General features: G+C 33.2%; 1 protein-coding gene across 1 annotated transcript; it reads left to right on the top strand.

The window, feature by feature from the left end:
- The first annotated feature begins 4237 nt into the window (after positions 1–4237).
- LOC127717988 (carnosine synthase 1-like) lies at positions 4238–15848 on the top strand. Its single transcript, XM_052223863.1, has 6 exons — positions 4238–4336; positions 6083–6892; positions 7799–7979; positions 10335–10631; positions 12024–12286; positions 12857–15848. Exons 1-6 carry the CDS (start codon positions 4277–4279, stop codon positions 14102–14104), a joined length of 2859 nt encoding a protein of 952 aa, XP_052079823.1. The 5' UTR covers positions 4238–4276; the 3' UTR covers positions 14105–15848.
- The last annotated feature ends 7328 nt before the right edge of the window (positions 15849–23176 follow it).

Below are 23176 nucleotides of genomic sequence, written 5' to 3' on the forward strand. Positions count from 1 at the left end.
ACAAACACCTGTACACAAAACAAAACACAGAAAACCATGGTGAGAACATGTGCTCCGGAAGGGTATTCAGTTCCTGTTCCTCAAATAATACTTTGAAGAGTTAATCAGGTTATAACGCATCAAACAATAGCAAATTAGACATTTTTTCTTATCTATCATAAGACATTACCACATTCATAAATCATCGTTCAGGTTTTTTTTTTAAATTATCTTACCTTTGACCGAATGTGAAAGTTGAAATGAAAACAATGTTTTCATTGACATCCTGGATCCGTGCCGGTTATGTAGTAATGTGTAATAAAATAGTACTAGTAGTTAATTTCGCCGCTGTGACATTGACCATATACATTTATGCCCCTTTTAAAGCAGAGGCAGTATTGTATATAGTTGCAGTCCTCTCGTTTTTTTTTTTTTATCTAGTATTGCTTTTCATATCTTTGAGTGTCTCTTTTTTTACCTGCTTCTAAATGTCGCGGCTAAGGTGGAGTATCTTATAGGATAATGTGAAATTATATAAAAATTACGTTTTGAGTAAACGTCAGTGTAAACTACTAGACTATGTATTCTCAATTTGAAAAACAATGCACCTAATGTTTTGCGGAAATGAATATTGAAGTTCCTTAACATATATACTCGAAACACGACTGGGATGAAATGATGGCAGTAAATGATACCTGTCAAATATTTTGGAATCTATTTGCAACTAATATGAGACAGAAACAAAAGAGAAAAAAATGTAATTAATAGGTAAAATTAGAGCCAATTTTTTGTCAAAATATATTGTCCTCTAATTTTTAATTTTCAGGAGCGCCCCCACCCTAACATCAATTCCTGGATCCACGTCTGATATGTATTAACGTGTATCAAAATTAGTTAATTTCGCCGCTCTGACATTGACCACATAAAAATTATGCCCCTTTTAAAGCAGAGGTGGTATTGTATATAGTTGCAGTCCTTTGGGGTTTTTTTTTTATCAAGTATTGCTTTTCATATCTTTGAGTGTCTCTTTTTTAACCTGCTTCTAATGTGTCACGGCCGATGTCGAGTATCTTATAAGATAATGTGAAATGCTGTGAATAGGGTAGATTACGAATTGTAGGTTTTGTTTATAATATTAGTTTTATGAGGGTCTGGATGGGGTTAACAGATTAAAGAACAATGGCCCATAAAATGATGAATAGAGAAAAATAAGAAAAAAAAATAAAGAATAGAGAATAATGGGATGCAAAAGTACAAATGTATAAAGAATATTTGTGGAAAGTAAAGAATTAAGTAACAAAATACTGATTACAGAAATAAATGATATACATAATAAAGAAATCAATTAATTACAGAAACCAATAATAGTAACACCAAGTTCATGAGAGTTTTACAGAAAAGTGTTATCTATAAAAATAAAGAAAATGCTTTAAAAATTTAAAGAATGCAGAAATTTAGGACCCCAATCAAGACCCTCCAGTTTTATAGTTTCTTTGTTTTTGTTGTTGACGTTTACGCCATCTTAATACTCATATGTATTGTTGATTTTCATTGTTATATCCATCACATAAAAGTTGTACTTTAGATGAAATTAATGGATGGTTGGATTGATGCTTCAGCGTCCAGTGGCAAATATTACGTGCATATATATCAGGACGAGAACGTGTTGATGTGTTGTTCATAAGAATACAAACCCTGCGAGGTACTATAGTGATCGAAACGATCAGTTGTGTTATAGTGTTCTTTTTATTTGTATTTGAATATTTTAACCTTTACTGTTTTAATTAGTCAATTTTTGGTAATATACTTTTGGCGTGGCTCGGTATTTATACATCCATTGTGTTATTGTGCTATGGTCATTTTAGTATTCTTGTCTTTCATTTTTGCTTATGTACTTTGTCCATAGAGTGTCTATATGCCATTTTGTTTTTCTTTGATGAAATAGTTATTTGTTTTTATAGTGATTAAGATTATAACACAAGAAGACCTTAATCATTTGAAGACGGTATGCTGGCTGTACTGTAATTCCTGTTGGGATTCTGTGTTCGGAGCGATTTTCTGCGGCCAAATCAACTTCATATTTTTCTGTCCTTTAGTTTAGCACTCGGAGAATATGCCAGGTCACCGACACCGTTAAAACGGATAAAATAGTCAACACAACAAAATAATAATGTCAATTATGAATGCGGTCTCCGTCTCAATTATAAACACAATGCGGTCTCCGTCACAATTATGAACACAATGCGGTCTCCGTCTCAATTATGAACACAATGCGGTCTCCGTCTCAATTATGAACACAATGCGGTCTCCGTCTCAATTATGAACACAATGCGGTCTCCGTCTCAATTATGAACACATTTTGAAGCGATCTCCGTCTAAGTTGCGTTCCGGCTATGGTTTTTCTTTATGATTCTTCATTAAAGTGGATCTTCAGTATATAATATTTCCTAAGATAGAATTTCTTACACTTTGCCAAAATGTAGATTTTACCATGCTTTTATCAAAAATATAATACAAAATATTGGTCAACGTGTTATTTTTCAAGCTGCAAATCGTGCAAAAATGCCTAATTTTGCAAAGATTATTCACGAAAAACACTTTTTTGTCAATAAAAGGAAATCTGTGAGATAGAATATTTAAAAATAAAATATGAGAAGATAGGTTTTATAATATGCTTAAAGAAAATAAAAATTTTACTATTAGACTTGTCTCCTTTTAAAAGGTTAAGTTGAAAAATAGATTCGAACAAAAACAAATATTTGGTATTACTTAAAACATGTACAGTCATAATTATGCAATAAATCACTTTTTCTTTCTTTATATAAATAAATAGTTTTACACTTTTATTGCCAATCTGTTTTAAAATTTGCAGATGTAAGCAAAAGAACTAGACCGATTGTATACTGCTATTTAACAATCCAAGATGGCGATATACAGTTGATATACCTTAAGTTTGAAATATGCATGTTTATCATCTAATCAGTCAACCAGTGTACTTACATATATATATATATAGGTATACAAATATTTGAATAGAGTAAAATCACCTGGTCATCCCGCTTCCTTGTTCAGCGAACGGTCATGTTTAAAATTAATATCTACGCCACAGTTCATTTTTGGGCCCTCTTCGCGGGCCGCGTTTAAACCCTATCGATTTCTATAAAAATCAGACAAAGTTTTGAGGGAAAGCGTCAAGGTTAAAGTGTATATGTGTAATAATATAAACGGTACCAATTTTATTGCACAAGATGCGCATTTCGACAAATAATGTAATTATCTAAATTGATGCTCGAGGCCAAAATATTTGAAGATCACCAAAACCTAGTAAAACAAACTTTGAAGAGCTGATAAAAATATAGCCAAATCTTGACGTGAAATCAGATCTTTGATATAGTTTGCATATATAAAATTGATACAAACAAATATTTGGGTAAAAAACGCGTGTTTATGCCCCACCTAGGGGCATTATGTTTTTCGGTCTGTGCGTCCGTCCGTCCGTCCGTCCGTCCGTCCGTCCGTCCGTCTGTCCCGCTTCAGGTTAAAGTTTTTGGTCAAGGTAGTTTTTGATGAAGTTGAAGTCAAATCAACTTGAAACTTAGTACACATGTTCCCTATGATATGATCTTTCTAATTTTAATGCCAAATTAGAGTTTTGACCCCAATTACACGGTCCACAGAACATAGAAAATGATAGTGCGAGTGGGGCATCCGTGTACTATCATGGACACATTCTTGTTTTTTAAGTAATAAGATTCGTTGTTATATTTCAAGCATATATATACTCATAAAAGTGAAATTTCTCCCTAAACAGTATATTTTATAAATCTCTACAAGTGTAAAATATGTGAACTATTTCCCTAGACTGTGTACAAACACTTTTTCACGAGGCTATTCTAATTTTTAAGTTAAGCATTAAACAATACAGAGCACAATAAAAATATACAGGACATAGAGTTCAATATCATTTTTGCATGATATTTACAGTATAAGATAACCCAAAATAAAATCGATATAATTTTTTTAAAAATCATGATGTAAAATAATTTAATTGGATAATTTTATCAATTTAAATACAATCATGATAAATTAAAATGATAAAACTTAATTTTTAATCCAAATTAAACTAATAAGTGACCATCACTGCTTCAATATGTTTCGTCTGCTGAAATTTAACCGTCTGCTGCCAGGTGTAGGATTTCCCCTCCTACAACACGCTATCATTCGTCCATCAATGTTTACTTCAACGCATTGCGCGTATTTAAGCAGAAATCTATATCAGACTTATCAAAAGTCTCAGATGATGTCGGTTTTAACAGAAAAATATAATTCTGCTGAGGATAATTATTTACAATTACAGGTAAGCGAATGCGGAAGTGTTATAATGCATAATAATTATTATCATTTATTAAATATCATAGATAATAAGCTTAACTATTCAGATATACTAGTTTAAATTACTTTTTTTCATTTCCAATTGTTAGTGAGCAATTATAATTATAATTGTTTATTGGGGCACCCACTTTTCATGTTTGACGGGGGTGTTTTTTTTTCTCTCTCAGGACAATCATTTTTTGTCGACTTTAATCAAGAAAAAACTATGAATTTTGTTTCAATACTATACAGGAACACGAGTGTCGAATGTATCACCCCTTTATTTTCAATGGAAACTGGCATTTTTTTTTCGCTTTCCTTTTTATAAACAAAACAATGTTCTTCTTTAAATGTAATTTAATTTATTTAAAACTATAAGCATGTCCCCCGCCCCCTCACACGATAAAATTTAGAATCACATAATGTATTTAAAACTATAAGCATGTCCCCCCTCCCCACACACCACACGATTAATGATCGGTGCTTTAAAGTTCGACTTTATCATTCCCTCTACTTTCTGAATTATAATAATAATGATGATATAATACTGATAACGATTATATTACATGTACGACAATGAAATGTTATATCCATTTTACCAGAAAATTGTGTTAGAAATGTCACGTATATTCTAAAAAGTAATAACATTTTTTTTACTGGCAAAAAGTTATATTAGAAAATGTATATCAATGATATTTTATCCATTGGACTTTAAATAATGTCAATAAACATTAAGTATGCTCTTAAAAGACTAAAATGATAAAAGTTTGTGTTAAGAATCGTCATATATACTTTTGTTTAACTAAATAAACGGGAAAAGTCTGTTGACTTCTTAAATAAACATTGTTAAGATAAGGTGCGTTCTAAAATGTGTATTTGTTATACTTTGAAAACTAATTGAAGTTTCTGGGGTAGATACTGTCAATAACATAACTACACAGATCACTATCATGTATACAGTGTTTATTGCTTTGTAATATGATAAATTATGGTATTGAATTACTTGAACATTCTTTATCATTATCTAAAAGATTTAATTTGCTTGCAATTTATCTTTTGAGATGGTATTCTTCTTCCGTTTGGTCTGTAATCGCTTTCTCTTTACCTTGAATCGTATTACGATTATAGTGTAAACACGCATCAATGTAACCAGGCTTATAATTTTGTACGCCAGACGCGCGTTTTGTCTACAAAAGACTCACCAGTGACGCACGATTAATAGCCGTTCAAAAAATATATTATCAACAATCGGAAATTATCGATTTGTAATCGATTGTTTTTATTAAATGATGTTGTGTTTAGCAATGACTATGAGAAATATATAGTAGACTCGGTTTATATACTCACTACCAGACAGATTTTTGTTATGTTGGGGCCTTTTATAGCTTGCTATGCGGTATGGGTTTTGCTCATTGTTAAAGGCCTTACGGGGACATACACTGAACACATGTATAAAATTAAGTAAAACGCTTAGTTGCTAACTTTTACGTAACTTGGTCTCTGGTGGAAAGTTGTCCAATTTACAATTATACCACATCTTATTTTTAAATAGAATGATTGTACGACTTGCATAATTTATATTCTTTCTCAATAATATTTTTTTTACTATAGCATGCGATTTTACTTTAGTCAAGTGAACATTACTTGACAAATTATGGTTTTATTTCCTGAATTTAGTCTGAAATCTTTACTTTTATATTTTGATACTTCACCATATGACTTTGTATTTCAGGACGAAATAACTAGGAAACAGAAGGAACTAGCTAAGAAAGCGGAAGAATATACGACGACAGTTGGTAGTTATACTGCCTGGAACACAAACGTAGATCTAGGACCTCCCGACTCCTCTGTCTCACTGACAAAAGATGACGTACATATCCAGGATTACTACAATGCTTTACAGTATAGCTTGTTTGAGAACAATCTACCCGAGACTATTGACAGAACGCAGATACCGAGAACACGCCACCCTGATACGGAAGTCGCAATTGTTGTTTTGGCATCACCGGTGGAATGTCTAGCGATACTGCTAGAAGGTGGGCGACAATGTCCGGGCCAAATGTTACTCGTGATGTCACCTACGTGGCTCATAAAGGATAAATCTAATAAAGGTGAAGGTCAACATTCACTTTTTGTCAAGAAAGCAATTGTTTTTGATCGTACGGGAACCTCCTTTATCGATGTTTTCGAGAAACCTAGACGGTGTACCTACTTTGTGAACTTCTTCACACGTGCATGTACTGATGGCCAACGAAATGATGGTGGGGATATTGAGTTGGATTTGGACTGCCCGATGTCCAGTTCTGTTGAGTTGTGCAAATACGTGGACGATAAAGTTTTGACTCGTATATGGATGGCGGAAGCGGGTGTGCATTACCCAGAAACACTAGCGGTTGTTTTTAAACCTGCGTATGAATACAATGTTCCAAATGATGCGAATATTGAAGTTATAGCTGTTGAAAATAAACAGGACGCAAAAAATACCATTGAAGACAAAGTTAAACATTTCCTGAAGTTAGAAAATATTCAGTCAATTGGAAAGGTAATCTATCTTGATTTGAGTTTAAAAAAAAATTGCTTTTATGTTTTTGTAAAAAAAACTTTCTCCTTCATCAGAATCATGTGCTATCTCTTTTATTATGTAATTATCCAGATATAAATCATAGACTGATGTAGATAAACTGATTTTATACTTAAAACTTCAAGATAATTCTGATCTTCAAGGGTCACCTGCTGCTTAAAGTCTTATCATCCATTTCCAGGGATAAGTTTTTGCAATTTTTTTTTTTAATTTGGCAACTGTTTGAATATCTAGAATTTTTAAGAGATCGGTTTTGTCTTGTCTTGAATTACCGCAAAATTGCAACATTTTCTACTGATAACTAAAACAGAGGAAAATAAACTATTAAACTAAAAAACACAAACAAAATCTCTATGTGGAGTGTTTCTGTTATTAAAAAAGAAAATTAAAAAAAAACATTCGTGAATTACATGTTTAACCTCAACCATGAATATAAAATTTCAAACATAAAGGTTAATTACTATGTGTGCAAATATGACCTTTCAAAAACCTTGATTATTCTGGATTTTACCAATGATCTGAAAAGTGGAAGAGTTGCTGAAAGGGTTCTTTAACGCGGAGGGAGCTTAGCGGTCTCTCTTCACGAGACCTCGTTCCCATTCTGACTGGACGTGAACTAAAAAAGAAAAGTCATGAGTAGAAACAATACATATGGGTGTTGGTAGCTGGTTATTTATATATTTTATAACATTTCACATGATTTAAGAGTTTTAAATCAGATTTAAATGAATGTATCAATTATGCCGTGGCTAATTTTTCTACATTCATCGTCCTGAACATGCATGAAATATTTGCCAATGGACACTAATCAAACAATCAAGCAACAAATCAAAATATTCAGACGTAATGTTATTTTTATTTTATTAGATCGTGGTAAAACCCTCTGGTATTATGTGGCATGGTAGCAGATGTGTTTCGTTCCACGAAGTGACAAAAGTGGAAGAAATTTGTAAAGCTGTGACGGACTTATTAACCATATTGGAAGTAGAAAATGCAGTTCTGATCGAGGCATTTTATCACCCTGTAGAATCAACAAACCCAAAATTAGGTAATAAAATCAAGGTCATATCTTAAAACATGTTATATGATATACGCAGAAAAGTGTCAGTCCCTCAAACGTGTCCAATCCTCAAAACGTACTGTATGCCGGAACATGTCTCAATTATGTTCGACGCATAAACGTGTCCTTACACTAGCACCCAATCGTGTCAATGTTTGTAAAAGTTTATGAAATCAAATAAATGACTTCAAAACATGTCCATGAAGTATTTATTGAGACATATGCAAGATACAGTATTAAATGCGGAACATGGCAATTATCTTACTTGATAGGATTTGTGCAATAAATAATTAATAATTAGAAATGTAGGTGTCAACTTTCAGGGATGTTCACCAAATAGTTCCACTTGATGCATTAAAGCAAATGCGAAGTACTCCGTATAATTCTGTATAGACGGTATTGTGATGTTTTTTGCAGTATAAAGCAAGCTTACGTGTATCATCAGAGGACATACAACATTACCGACGTCCGAGTGGTCAATTTATTGCTTAAAGTTGTGATTTGTTGTTGCTAGGTAATAATTTGGACACGGTTGATCGAACACGTTTTGATGATATGTGATTTAAAGGACACGCTTGAGCAAAAAGGACAAATGTCGGCGAGTTGGACACGTTTGAGCGAAATGGACAAATTTTGGGGAGTTGGACACGTTTGTGGGGATTGACACGTTTGAGCAAAATGGACAAATTTCAGCGAGTTGGACACATTTGTTGGGATTGACACGTTTGAGCAAAATGGACAACTTTCGGCGAGTTGGACACGTTTGAGCAAAATGAACAAATTTCGGCGAGTTGGACACATTTGTGGGGATTGACATCTTTGATGGTGTAACACATATATGAATATGCAGCGCACCGCCTGTACATGCATTTCCTGTAATAAAATCAAAGACTAGATTAGGTATACGTCAGTGAGACAGCAACCCTAGAACAAAAATTTATGAAGACATCGCGAGTTCATCAAAGTTATTACGGTCTTCAACAAAATACAAAGTGCCTATATAATACATACATGTATGTATGTCAAGTTAATTCCCATCGATAAAAATAATTTTAACTGTAACAGTACCTGAATTTGAAAATGTTTACATATAAATACAACTTTAAAAATGTTGTGTTTCTAAAGCATTATAGGATTTACCTTCATCAGGATTGCTCAAATCAAAGTTTTTTAAAGCTATGGATGAGGGTACGGATGGGAGGGGGGGGGAGGTTGGTCCGTCATTTCTGTATTCTATAATTGTTCGCTCATTATTCTTTATCTTTAAAAATAATGGCTATTCTGTAATTACTTGATAACTGTATCCTGGATATAGTTGTTCAATGTAATCAGTATATTTTTACCCAATTCTTTAACTTTTGCATTTATTCTTTATATTTTAGCACCCAATTATTCTCTATTCTTTATTTTTTTTTTGCCCATTTTTCTCTTTTCTTCATTTTTTTTTGCTCATTATTCTCTATTCTGTAATTCCCATCCACACCCTCATGGATGTATAAATTCTGGAGTATTTGAGGAGCTATACGACCAAAAAGGGACATACAAAGAATAGCCAAACTGATGAAGTTTTTATTGTATTTTCGGGTATGTTATCCTCATTGACGACTCAATATTGCCGCTGTCAATACCAATATTATATTCCCCTACTCTATGAATGGTGAATATTATGCTGCATTCAACATCGGCCCGTTTTCCAACAAATATTTTTAACACTTTTCTCAGGTACAACAATCAATTATATGTTGAATAAACTTACAATTTTCGTAATACATTTCTTCAGTACTACTACTTAACGAAATGTCTCAGTCATAAATATTTGGTCAACAGCTTGACAGTTGATTAGTTGTACCATGGTAACATGTTAGGGCTTTTTTGATTGGTCGCACCCCTTAATCCTGTTTTTGCGGAGATTTTAATTACGAGTCTATGCTAAGCACGAGATCCGTACAACTTCTTGTTTCATATTAGACTTGATATAACTGCCTACCATGAATAACGTTGAACTTGACTATACATGCATGGTTAGGGAGCTGCCATTTGATTTTTATGGGGCTAGGATGAAAAATTTTGTCCTGCATTTTTTTTTAGCTGTATTCTCTGTCCTGCCTTTTTATTTTTCACTCTATTCGGTCCTGCCTTTATTTTTTTTAGTTTTATTCTGACTTTTTTAAATTGTCATCCTGCCTTTTTTTTTGCAAAGTGGCTCATCCTGCCTTTTTTTTTACTCAAAACTCCTGTCCTGCCTTTTTTTCAAATTTCATCCTAGCCCCCCCCCCCCCCCCCCCCCCCCCCCCATAAAAATCAAATGGTAGCTCCCTTAACATAAACAATCAATCTTTATAGATGATTACTCGTTCAGACTGAGGACAAATGTGTGTAGAAGAATAGACGATACGCCAATTACAACACAGATGGTTTGTGGGATAGGTTTGAAAAATCAGCCGATCAATGGCGACAATACTATTCCCCATTCATTTGAAACAACAATGAAAATGTGGAATATGGATCAAGCTGAAATAAAGCGACTACTGAATACTGTATCCAAAGGTTCGAAAAAGATCATGAATAGTATTATTGAATTTGAACGTACGCTTTCAGCAGATTTAAGAGGAGGTGTCGGAGCTCAAACGGATCTTATCGGTATGTCTTTTTCTCTTCTTTTAGTATTTGTAGTGTATCATTGATGCATACATATTCTATAGGACTAATACAACTGAAATTATGTCTTACAAATCAGACAAAATCAGTTTTCTTAGAAATGTTGTTTGTCTTTTTCTTTTTTGCCATGGCGTTGTCAGTTTAATTTCACCTTATGAGTTTGAATTTCCTTTTGGTTTCTTTCGCCTCTCTTTTCTATTCACAATGCATCTTATTACTGACCCATATATTTCAACTATTTTGTAGACTAATGAATGTGTTTACTTTTGTTTATAATATTTGAGTTCGTTTCCTCAATACCGAAGCTACACCCAGCAGGGATTTAGGCGAGGTTCCGAATAGAGAATTAATTCATGACCAAGAAGAGATGTAAACTGTTTTTAATGAGACCAAAGCAACAGCAATTATAATGGAGTATGATAAATTGTCAAATATATATTGTTTCAATTATTCATATTCTCGTATGATCATCCTTTAAAAGAGGGACGAAAGATACCAGAGGGACAGTCAAACTCATAGATCGAAAACAAACTGACAACGCCATGGTCAAAAACAAAACGACAAATAGACAAATATTAGTACAGATGACACAACATAGAAAACTAAAGACTAAGCAACACGAACCCCACCAAAAACTGGTGTTTTTGAAGTTTTGGTACGTAATATTTAGTTCAATAAAATGCATAAATGACAGCATCGTGAGCAATATCATGTAAATGTTTGTTTGTATGATGGTCTTTGTTAAATTTATTAACTTGTATAGACTCCGAATGTATAGAGCTTGTCATATCAAATAGACACTTATCTGTTGCCGATGACCTATGTTGACCTTCAGATCTCCTTTAGGTTTTTATGTTATTGCTTTGGTGTTTAAATTAAGGTATACCATACATCTCTTATTTCTCAATTACAACATTTTCGGCTTTTTAGTGTGACAAATTACGTGTAACTAAGAAAATATTAATACTTGCATATGCAATAGTTAATGCATTGCCTTATTTGGCTAAACCGATCTGAAAAAAATTAAAAAAGAGTAGTTAATATATCAAGGAGACATTCATTGACATTCAAAACCCATAAGTCATTTGTAAGTCGAGGAAAAACAACCGACAATGCCATGGCTGAAATAGTAAAACGACGTAAAAAGAACAAACAAGGTCACAAGACACTCACTGTTTAGAAAACTAAAGACTGATCAACACATCCAGAAGAAGAACCGGGCCGTAATCACAGGTGCTCCTGCTCACATGTGACACTCGTCATAATACTCCAAATAAATGCAAATGACATCAAAGAAACTAGAACATTTCTCTGAAGTTTCCAGTCAATTCTTGTACTATATTATATTTGATAGTTTGTAATTATTTCTGATAGGTATAGACTATGTTCTTGGAATGGTAAACGGACAGATGGAAGCAGTTGGAATAGAAGTGAACAGTCATGATTGTACAATCAATTGTCAGTTATTCGAATTCTTGAACCCCCATAGACAGGGAGAAGCAGTGAAACCACTAGTAGAGACCATGATCAGACGTTCTCAGATGTTTGCGATGCAAGACAAAACTGTTCTTGTTATCGGGGCTGGAGGTTTCAGCAAAAGGTTTATTTGGGACAGCTATAAATCTTTTGGTCTCAATGTAAGTCATTTGTCGACATTACTTTTAATTTTTAAAGTGTGTTTTTTACTTCTTCGAACTTACGGATTTGAGTCCGGAAGTATTTTTAATATCAATGCCATTTGCTTTTCAAACCTTTTGGTTCCGATCGAGCGTACCCTATGAATATGCAATAAAACTTGACAATCGCAAAGCGTTCTTGTATTCTATATATACATCATTGTGTAATCTGTTTAATCTGCCGAAGTGTTCCGAAGTGTGCCGATTGGTTGTTTGTGTTATTATGCTAATTTGTAACGCCTATAGTTGAATAACGCCTATAGTTGAAATACATGTATACTATAGATTTTCAATGCGCTTCATTTAAAAGATTAACTACTTTTTTAAATTATTTTGCTTGAATGCAAGTATTTTGAAGGCTGAACGCAAATATGTAATTCATGATAACGGACTGTTAATGTCATGCGTACACCAGGACTTAGGTGTTTTTGATACCTAGAGCAAAAATTGTAGCCTCATTTCCAAAACTGACATGAATTTACTTTGAAAACATCAAAAAAAATCTGTATTTTCTTTGAATTTATATTCTAGGTTGTATTAGTTGATCCTGACGATTCGACTTATGCTGCATCTAAAGCTTCACATTTTATTCAGTACAATTTCCTCGACCACAAACATGACCAGGACCATGCTACAGACATTATAAACATTCTAAACAAGAGAGGGTTGACGGTTAATGGCTGTGTTACCTTTTGGGAAGACTGTGGTCCTTTAGCAGCAACAGTTTGCGAAACACTGAAATTAAATGGACCAGGAAAGCAAGCAGCCCAAATTGCCAAAATGAAAAGCTGGACACATAACGTATTACGAACAAAAACAGGAGATATTCCACATTTTCCCAGAACTCATCTTTATACCAGCAAGTGTCATCAAGTTAAACGTGAGTCGGACATAGATAAGGCCATAGACCACGTAGGGATACCAGCAGTATTAAAATTAGAGTATGGGTCTAGCGCTGTCGGAGTTAAACCAGTCCGCGACCGTATACAGTGTACCAATACATACCAAAAAATAAAACATCATCTTCGATCGGAGGCGGATCACCCTGGTATTGGACTCGGATATGGAAACGACATCATGCTGATGGAGAATATCGACGGCACAGAACATGACGTTGATGTCGTTATCTTCCAGAGGCAACTCATTACTGCATTTGTCTCAGATAATGGACCAACTAGAAATGAGTCGTACACAGAAACAACGGCCTTAATGCCAACATGCTTACCATTGGATAGAAAAGGACAGCTTATAACCGCAGCATATCAGTGTTGTACTGAAATTGGACTCGTTGATGGTGTTTTTAACGTTGAAATGAAAATGACAAATACAGGGCCAAGATTGATTGAAATAAATGCAAGAATGGGTGGTTTTTATCTGCGTGACTGGATAAAGGCTTGCTATGGACATGATATCTTACTTTATGCATTCATGATTTCATTAGGAATTAGACCAGTGATTTCAAATAATGAACCAAGTTGCACTATACTGGGAACAATGTGTGTTCCATCCGCACACAAACAGCAATTGAAAAATCCAAACAATTTGAATTTGTTGAATACACTGATTCAAAAGAACGCTGTACGGTATAACCAGATCGAGGCTTCCTTGGAAGATTGCGGAAGTTCAGACGAGGAAGAACCGTTTTGCAGCATTGCAGTTGAGGACTTAAATTTGAACACGAAAAGAGCAAAAAGAAAATTAATCAATATCTGCACTACACTTGGCCTAAATACAAAGACATATGACTTAAATTACTTACTGAGTGATTTCAAGGAATGATTTACCCAACGTAGTCTGTTTAGACTGATTACCACGTGTACATTTATAAATTTGTTTCTTTGGTAAAAGGGACACTAGGAAAAGGGGACCAGTTTAGTCAATAATTATTTATCGATTTAATCATTGTCATTATAGGACTGTACAAAATTAGGATATTTTTCTTTACATAATAATTTTGACAATAGCAATCTTCTTCATCAATCAACTATGCCTTTACGTCTCATTTGTATTTAAATTAATGTGCTCTTTTCATAATTTTATAACATATAGTTCAAAAAGCTACTTTGTAAAATCTTATAAAACCATTGTTATTTTTTCATAGTTTTTTAAAAAAAAAGGTGGCAATGTTAAATGTATGAAAATTCTAGAGAGAATCATTTCCCGCATAATTTTCAATTGACAAGGATACATTCTTTTCATTTTTTCTGCTTTGAAGTTCCGTTATTTATAAACTATCAATGTATAACAGTCTTTTAAAAAGCTTGTCATTTTGAAACAGAGGAGTGAACATCCTTAATGTAGATCACTAACATACTTGATTAAGTCGAATCCAAAAAGAAGTTAACAATATGCATTTTATGTTTGAACAAGAATGACAAAGGCCTTCATGTTTGCTTTTTTATGTCCATAGACGTTTCACGATATTTGGATCTAGGAACATTAGTTCCATCTTGACATTGGCGATTTTTTTTTTTAATTTCAAAACATGAATATGTTATTACAATTCTCCAATTTTGCGCGTTTGATCTTTTTACCTTTACAACATTTTTACAACTGTTCGGTTCTTAATGGCATTGTGCATTTTGATTTTAGAGATTTTTTAATTTTTAACTAATAGTTACAATGTATGGTTCTAACATCGTTACAAATTACACTATTCAGATTCTTTCGTTCAATCTCGTCATGAGAGCTAGCTGCCAGGACTACAATGTAATTTTGTTGAATTTAATACGATTACAAATAGTGACTTACAATGGTATTTTCAACCTCGGTGTTACAAACATTTTCCTCTACTTGATCTTTACAATTTTAATACAATGTACATGTATGATTAGAAACACGGTGCATTTTAGGTTTGATCATTTTTGAAGTTGTACTTTCCAAGTATTTGAAGTTTTTTTTGTCAAAATTTGTACAGTATCATTAAAATATCATTTATGTCAATCGAATAGAGAATCCACACTAAGTCAAACTTCCGGAGTTAATACGAGCATGTTAGAAGATGCCTGCTTATATGATTGCAACATAGCTTTATGTACAAGTATATCATAATAATAAGTTATAACGAATTATGATATAATGATCTTTCATTTTGAAAGTGTAATGTACTTTTCTGATTTTTGATAGTTACAGTTTACTTTTCTTGAGGAAATTGACATGTGTGGTTTAAAAATGACAAGTGACATATCATACGGCCATTACGCACATGTATCTGTTTTGACTATCATATATTTTATGTTACTAATCAGAAAAAACTGAATCTGATTTTTCTTAAAATCACTGTTATAACCAGACAACACATCATTAAATGTTGCTTCCGGTGTAGGTTTTGTTATGGGTTGAGCAAGAACATTTCTTTGCCATTTGGAATATCTTATTTCACCAATGAATTAATTCATGAAACAATAATGAACGTACATGTACATGAATGGAGGTGGAAAAAATTAAAATTAGTTTAAAAAAATGTTTTTGTTGTTGTTATTACTGTTTATTTGAAGTTTAAAACAAGACATCTAAAATATGACCGCTTTGTCCAATTGTTGTTGTATTAATTTGACGTTATCTGAATTGATCGAGAAATATAAAAAAAACGGGGAAAAGTTTATCGGAAATAAACGATTAATACAGGCAAAAAAAAAAAAAAAACACCAATAATAAAAATATTAAATAAAATAAAACAGAAAATGTTTTATGAACCAAACAAACACCAGACAAAATATGTTCCGTCATATGACTGAATTAAAAATATGCAACCATAGAAGACACAGAGAATGTATGCCCTGGCGGTCGAGTATCATAAAACTTTCAGGTCAGGCCGGGTACATTGAAAAAACGGACAATTTGACGACAGGTAATCCAGTGATGTTTAGTCTTGTTGTTAAAGAAAATATACAAGTAAATCGACTAATCTATTGTTTATTATAATTCCATTCCAGGCGAATATTTATATAATATACAGTTTACAAAATGTATGATTCAATGATTCATCGGTACATTACTTTCACAAGTTATCACAAACGGATTTCATTACATTCCGTATAAAAAAGAATTAGCAGCAGTGTCCAATACTGTGCACACAAAAAATATCAAAACAAAATACAAGTGAATAGTAATAAAGGACAACTTTCTATGAATCTATAATGGTCCTCCCAAGATCTGCCAAAATCTGCATAGAATAACAAAATCCCTTTTAACGTTTCATATTGTATTGTTCCTTTCTCGCCTTCAATTCTTATCAACACTAAAACAGGGGCCCTTATATACCCATCATCTCCACATATTCTCCAACTGACCTAAATAATCTCCAAATATTCTCCAACTGACCTAAATAATCTCCAACTCTTTGTTTTCAAAAACAAAACATATAAATGATATAAAAATATTTACTATGTGACCTAGAGAACATGCTATGCTAATCTCTTTTTGCAGGATAGCCATTTGACTTAATGACTTTAACAGACCATAACCAAAACTTTAATATGACAAAATTAATTACAGTGGAAGATAAAATAACACTCTAACATGAACATGGATGCTTCTGGAATTTCAGACGCACTTCCGGAAAATACGTAACCGTCGAATTACACATCAGGACGAAAAAACAAGAATAGTGCTATTTCGTATCAATATTTCATCGAATGCATCAACACATCTAATTATATTTATCATCAAATGTGTACTTACATGAGCAACACGACGGGTGCCACACGTGGAACAGAATATCTTCTTTCCATTCCGGAGCACATGAAATCACACCTGGTCTTTTGGTTGCCGAGTTAGTGTTGCTCAGTTTTAAGTTATCCATGTTGAGTTTTATTTACCGTTTGTCCTTTTGTATTTCTGTTTTTGTTTTGTTTTTTGCCATGGTGTTGTCAGTTTGTCTTCGACTGATGAGTTCGAATATCCCTTTGGTATCTTCTGCCTCTCTTTTAATATATTTATATACATGTAGAAAGAACGTATAAATGGTCATTTGTGTTGAAGCTAATGTATCGTATAATGTACGGGTCAACCCACTTTGGATTGTTTCTTAAAAGATGGATATGATGATTTCAAATAAGCGGTCAAGGGAAAATAACGAACATCAACCTGGATATTTTGATACCATTTTAAATACCAATTATTGTTGTTCGGTCTGTAGTTGTTTTTTTGTTTTTGTGTTTTGAGAACTTGTTTGTCGTTTCGTAGTCTTTCGGTGTTTGCCGTGGTGTTGGTTGTCAATTTCTCTCGATTTATTAGTTTTAAATGTCCTCTTGATATCTTCCGACGTTTAGAATGTGTTTTGCTATCAAAATTAGAGTGCTTTGTGCTATAATGCTAAAATGTATGATGTTTTGTACTTTAATATTAAAAATTTGGATGTTTGGTTCTATCTTAGATTATATAATTGAGGTAATATTTTAAAAAGAAATATAATCTTATATTTTAGTTTTACATATCCTTGAACGATCAAATTAAATATAACAACAGGTTTGTTTATGTCTAGATCCTCAGATCTACAGGGTTTCTAAAGCAGCGTCTGGAAGTTTGATATTGTATTACTAAAATATAAGATTATATAACAGATATAGAATTTTTTTTAAATATTTTTCAAAGTACACTTTAAGTTCAATGTACACACATCTCTATTATCACCTCCAGGTTTAAATATATATATATACTATTTTTATAAGAATGTTTTCGAATCACGACTTCAGTTGGTAAACAACACAGATAAAAAAAAATAAGTGCACGAATGAATCAATTTCTACAATAAAAGAAACAGGATTTTCGTTTTACCATAATATAATGGCACTTTTTAAATGTTCTTGCGTTCGAAGCGCTTTTCTGTGTATAGCGTCACCAGGAACGATCAAACCCAAGCATTTGATTGACAGGTAGCATAAAGACGTAGAAACGCTAGGAGCTATAATGACTAAACGGGATTTAAAATGCTATTTATCAAAACAAAAGCATTTTTAAAAAAGTTCATTACGTTTAATTCTAGAACAATAACACACACAAGAACGTGCATACTTCTTGTACAGTCAAATTTCTTACATTTTTTCTGTTGAAAACATATGGATAGGTAACGACCATTTAACTTTGAATCCAGATTTTCCCCATACCTTTTAGTGTTGAATATTGAAAAAAATAATTTGATTGATAGCATTGAAAAACTAAATAAAATTGATCGCAAAAAAAAATTTCTGACTCAGACAAATAACCATACCCCCCCCCCCCCCCCTTTTGAAGTTAAACGGTTGCTCCCTTATGCCTGTATAAAGTTTTTTTTCAATTCAAGTCATGCGAAGCAACACCTGGGCCCTGGGTCATAAAACTTTACCCAGTACTAGGGGTGCCGGAGTACAAAATTTGTTCTCGAAACACCAAATCCAATAATTTGATTGGTAGATTTCTGAGTCTGAGTACCATAATCATGCTTGGAAATTTTATGACCGCAAGGCCTTATCTCTCCAACCCAAAAAATTTCTAACAAAAAGCTTCCACTCGTTTGAAATCGTATACCACTTGTGTTTGGTGCATTCAGATTTGAAATCTAAATGTTTATACACGATCTAAACAGGTAAATTGTACCAGTTTTCTTAGGCATATACTTCCATATGATTAGGACAGTTTATAACTCTGTTAAACAATTTAATTACGGTATAACACATCTGTAATTTCGCTATAGTTATAACTTCGACGAGTAGGCGATTTACGATGGATCTGAATGTTTATCAGATTGTCTATAGAAGTACGAGATGCAACTTTAAAAGCAAATTAGAAACCTTCACATTGTACTATGTAAATAGCAAAATTATTATTCTTTTACGTTTTCTCCTCATATCAGACTAATATCATATCTAGCTCCTCATAGCACACTTTATTTGTTGGTCATATAGCGCTTTACGTTTTCAGGTATTTATACATCCTTGGCTTTCAAATGTTGAGTTTAAGCGATCCTGAGGAAGGTTAAAATTCAGAAAAGCGCTTTGGACGCATGGAATTTAGTATGTGATATTTTCATTGACAAGTGTTTGCTTTGGTATATTTTTAAACAAACAGAAAGTGATTTAGTACACAAAGTATTTAAAATGCAGAAAGGCAAGAAGAGAAAATTAAAGATAAATAGCCTACATCTGCTACATGTAACAAGATTTCTTTAATACTCATATTTAAAACTCGTGACGCAGAATGAACAATGTCTTAACATTTTACTTTTGCTGAATCTCAAACAAGTCATGTTAAGTGAAATACATTTCAACTCGGTAAAAGGCGTTTATAATAAAAACAAAACTCGCCACATTCTTTGTACAAGTAACACGTAGTTCATGGATCGTATTTGCTTTCCCCTTAGTGAGGTTCTAGATAGGGGAGGGGGAGGGGGGGGGGGGGTTACTCCGTTTCCTTATTCTTTAATTTGTTAGACCATTTTGTCTATTCTTTATCTTGTTTGTCTATTATTCTCCATTCTTTACATTTTAGAACCCCATTTTTCTCTGTTCTTTATATTTTTTGGCCTTTGTTTCGCTATTATTATTTTTTTCGCCCTTTATTCTGCACTCTTTGTCCATTACTCTCGATTTTTAAAACCCCACCAAGACCGTCCTTAGTGTGACTGTGTCATTAGCAAAAACCAGGTCTTAATTTATCTCTGTTTCGCATTTAGTCACCCGGGGCCTATAGGTTGCACTTTGTAAATACAGCTGTTTCTCAAACCACGCCTCTTTTGGGGAGATATATAATATTCATAGATATGTTAATTTGTTAATGTACTGGTTCCCATTTACGATCTCTGTGTTTCATCTCATAGAGACATCACTTGGGAATGTAACCAGTATAGAAAAACATGGTAGCGCCTAAATTTTAATTCTTAGGAGGTCCAAATATGAAGGTAAGGGTAGTATATAATTTTAGCATTAGTTTAAACTCTTAGAAGTTCAGGGCATATAAATGTTGAAAATATGCCGCACAGCCCTATATTTTGACCTTTGAATAAAATAGTAGTGCATATAAACTTTCCGTTCTGGGATATTATTTTTCACGAAACTTCATAGTAAAAGTGTCACAGTTTTAGCCGCAAAGGGAGTTCCTATGGGAAATTGCATTGTCTATAGTTACAGAATTGCAACCTTTATTGATTACTACAATTTGCTCATTGTTAAAGTTCTAAAGTTGTTACTGTTGACATTTTCGTTCTTGTGTGTTGTGGTTCATAGTTATATCATTGGCTATCATACCACAACTACTTATTTTGAAATCTAAAGGGATAATAAAACCGACATGAAAAACAGGCAACATAGTCGTCTCGTTGGCTATCATACCACAACTGCTTTTTATAAATCTAATTTGTTTTTTAAACCGACATGAAACGGGCAAAAAGCATCCCATTTGACTACCATGCTACAACTCCTTATTTATATAACCAATGGCCTTTTACAACAGATATACATGTATAATAACAAAAGAACGGAAAATATGAGCAGATAAATCACAGCATAGTTTTACATACGTGCTAATAGAGGTAACCGGTGAGATCACGAATCACGTACGAATCACGAACGTATCACCTACTTTGCCGTATGACACGAAGCGGGATCATTAATTTCAAGTAGTTAATTCAATTGTGTTAATAATGCTTATACATGTATAAATACATTTTGTTGTAAACTTCGAAGGTCTGATAGACCGTCCAATCAAGATTGGATATTTAGTCAGTCTATGTTTTATGTAAATTTAAAATGAAGATCACGTTTGCTTTAGTATTTTTATTTATTTGTCACCATGGAGCTGTCATCTGTATTACTATATTTACTTCTTGGTTTGAATAATGCATGAGCATGCTGGGAGAGGAAAAAGAACAACAGTTCATGTATGCAAATAACAACTCCTTTGATAGAAAAGTGATATCTGACAAGATACAACTACCTGCAAACTTGAAGCTTTTAAAAACAAGTAACAACTTTAATTGGATGTAGTACCAAACTCTCCCAAACGGTACACACATTTCGCGTTGAAATTGTGACCAAAACATGAGTTAAGGGACCGACAATTTAACTTGCATGGAAAAGAGGGGGGTATTTTCGGTAATAAATAATTTGATTCCAAATTTTTAGAGACTGAATGAAAAAAAAATGGCTAGAAATGGAAGAGACAAAAATAATTTCTGACGAGAAAATTGAACATGCCCTTCCTTGAACATGCCCTTCCCCCAGCCCGATTTTCAATTTAAATGGCTGGTCCCTTAGTTCAAAATTTCTGCCCAAATCATAGATTTGCCTGATAATTTTCGCCTAGTCATATATTAGGCCTGAAATTACCGGCCTAGTCATATAATAAGGTTTAAATTTCATACCCAGTCATGTATTTGACAAGTTCAAAAATGACTGACCAATTCTAGCGGAACGTCTGTATATGCTTTTATATAGGAAGTGACCCCTCCTTGGGTGCATACATGCAAAGCTTAAGAAAGAATTAACTGAAAATTTGTATTAATCCGGATCATTGTTTAGAATGAGCTAAATAACAAAAAAAGGGGGGAGATTCCTTGTACTCTTTGTACTTAGGGAAAAAAGAAAAAAACGAATACCGAATACTTAACAGAAAACTTCATATATACTATGTGTTCTTTCGCAGAATAAACGATGAATAACCAAATAAGATATAATGATATAATTTTATAATTCCAGCGTATTAAGTTCCAATTTTTTTTTCCGGCGTACTATTCTTTTTTCCCGGACCAAATATATGAAATAATACCAGCAATACCACATACTAAATGGGGTTAGGGGACGACCCTTTGATTCTAGGATCGGAGCTGGTGTCAAATGATTTTTTTTTATTATTTGTTGCAAATTTCTTGTAAGGGACAGTCTCTTGCAAGAAATTTGCAACAAATAATAAAAAAAAAATCATTTGTCCCGGACCGACCATTTAACATGAAGAGGGGGCGGGGGCATGTTTCTTTCGGAAATAATATATTTGATTCTGAATTTTGAGAAAACAATTAATCTGGCCAGGTAAGGAAGAAAAAAATCTTATCTTGGATAATAACCACAAAAAATAATCATGTTAAATTTGAAAAAAATAATTTGTCGCGCCGCATAAAAAAATGTTAAATGGTCGGTCCCTAATAGTTTAAATGTTTATTTTTGAACAAATATATATTCAATATCTTCTATATATGTTTTTCTATCAAACACATGCACCGTGGTATTTAAAAGATTGTCCTCATGATTAAATCATGCTATCATTCCACGTGACTATTAAAAGTGTAGAAGGTGATCACCACAGGTATACATTTATACGCACTGTTTCGTTTCAATCCGTACATAGGCACTTCCGGTATATACGTTAAAAATACATTGTCTTATATATCCATCCTTATACTTGAAAGCTCGTATTTTATCATTGTTTTCTAATAAAGGAAACTTTGTGAGGTGTCAAGGGGTATTTTAGTCGATTATTCCATTTTAATGAGCTTTACCCAATATGAAAACACTGCTCCCAATACGTTCGTTCGTCATTATTCGTCGGTTCGTGACCTCACCGGTTACCTCTAATAAGCAATAACGTGAAATATGTCCTAATAATCATTTACGTGACGCATGTGCTAATAAGCATTTACATGAAACATGTGCTAAAAAGCATTTACGAGAAACATGTGCTAATAAGCATTTACGAGAAACATATGCTAATAATCATTTACGTGAAGCATGTGCTAATACTCATTTACATGAAACATGTGCTAATAAGCATATACGAGAAACATGTGCTAATAAGCATTTACGAGAGACATGTGCTAATAAGCATTTACGTGAAACATGTGCTAATAAGCATTACGTGAAGCATGTGCTAATAAGCATTTAC

The sequence above is a fragment of the Mytilus californianus genome, unplaced genomic scaffold (genome assembly GCF_021869535.1).
Source record: "Mytilus californianus isolate M0D057914Y unplaced genomic scaffold, xbMytCali1.0.p SCAF_10, whole genome shotgun sequence".
Taxonomy (NCBI): Eukaryota; Metazoa; Mollusca; class Bivalvia; order Mytilida; family Mytilidae; genus Mytilus; species Mytilus californianus.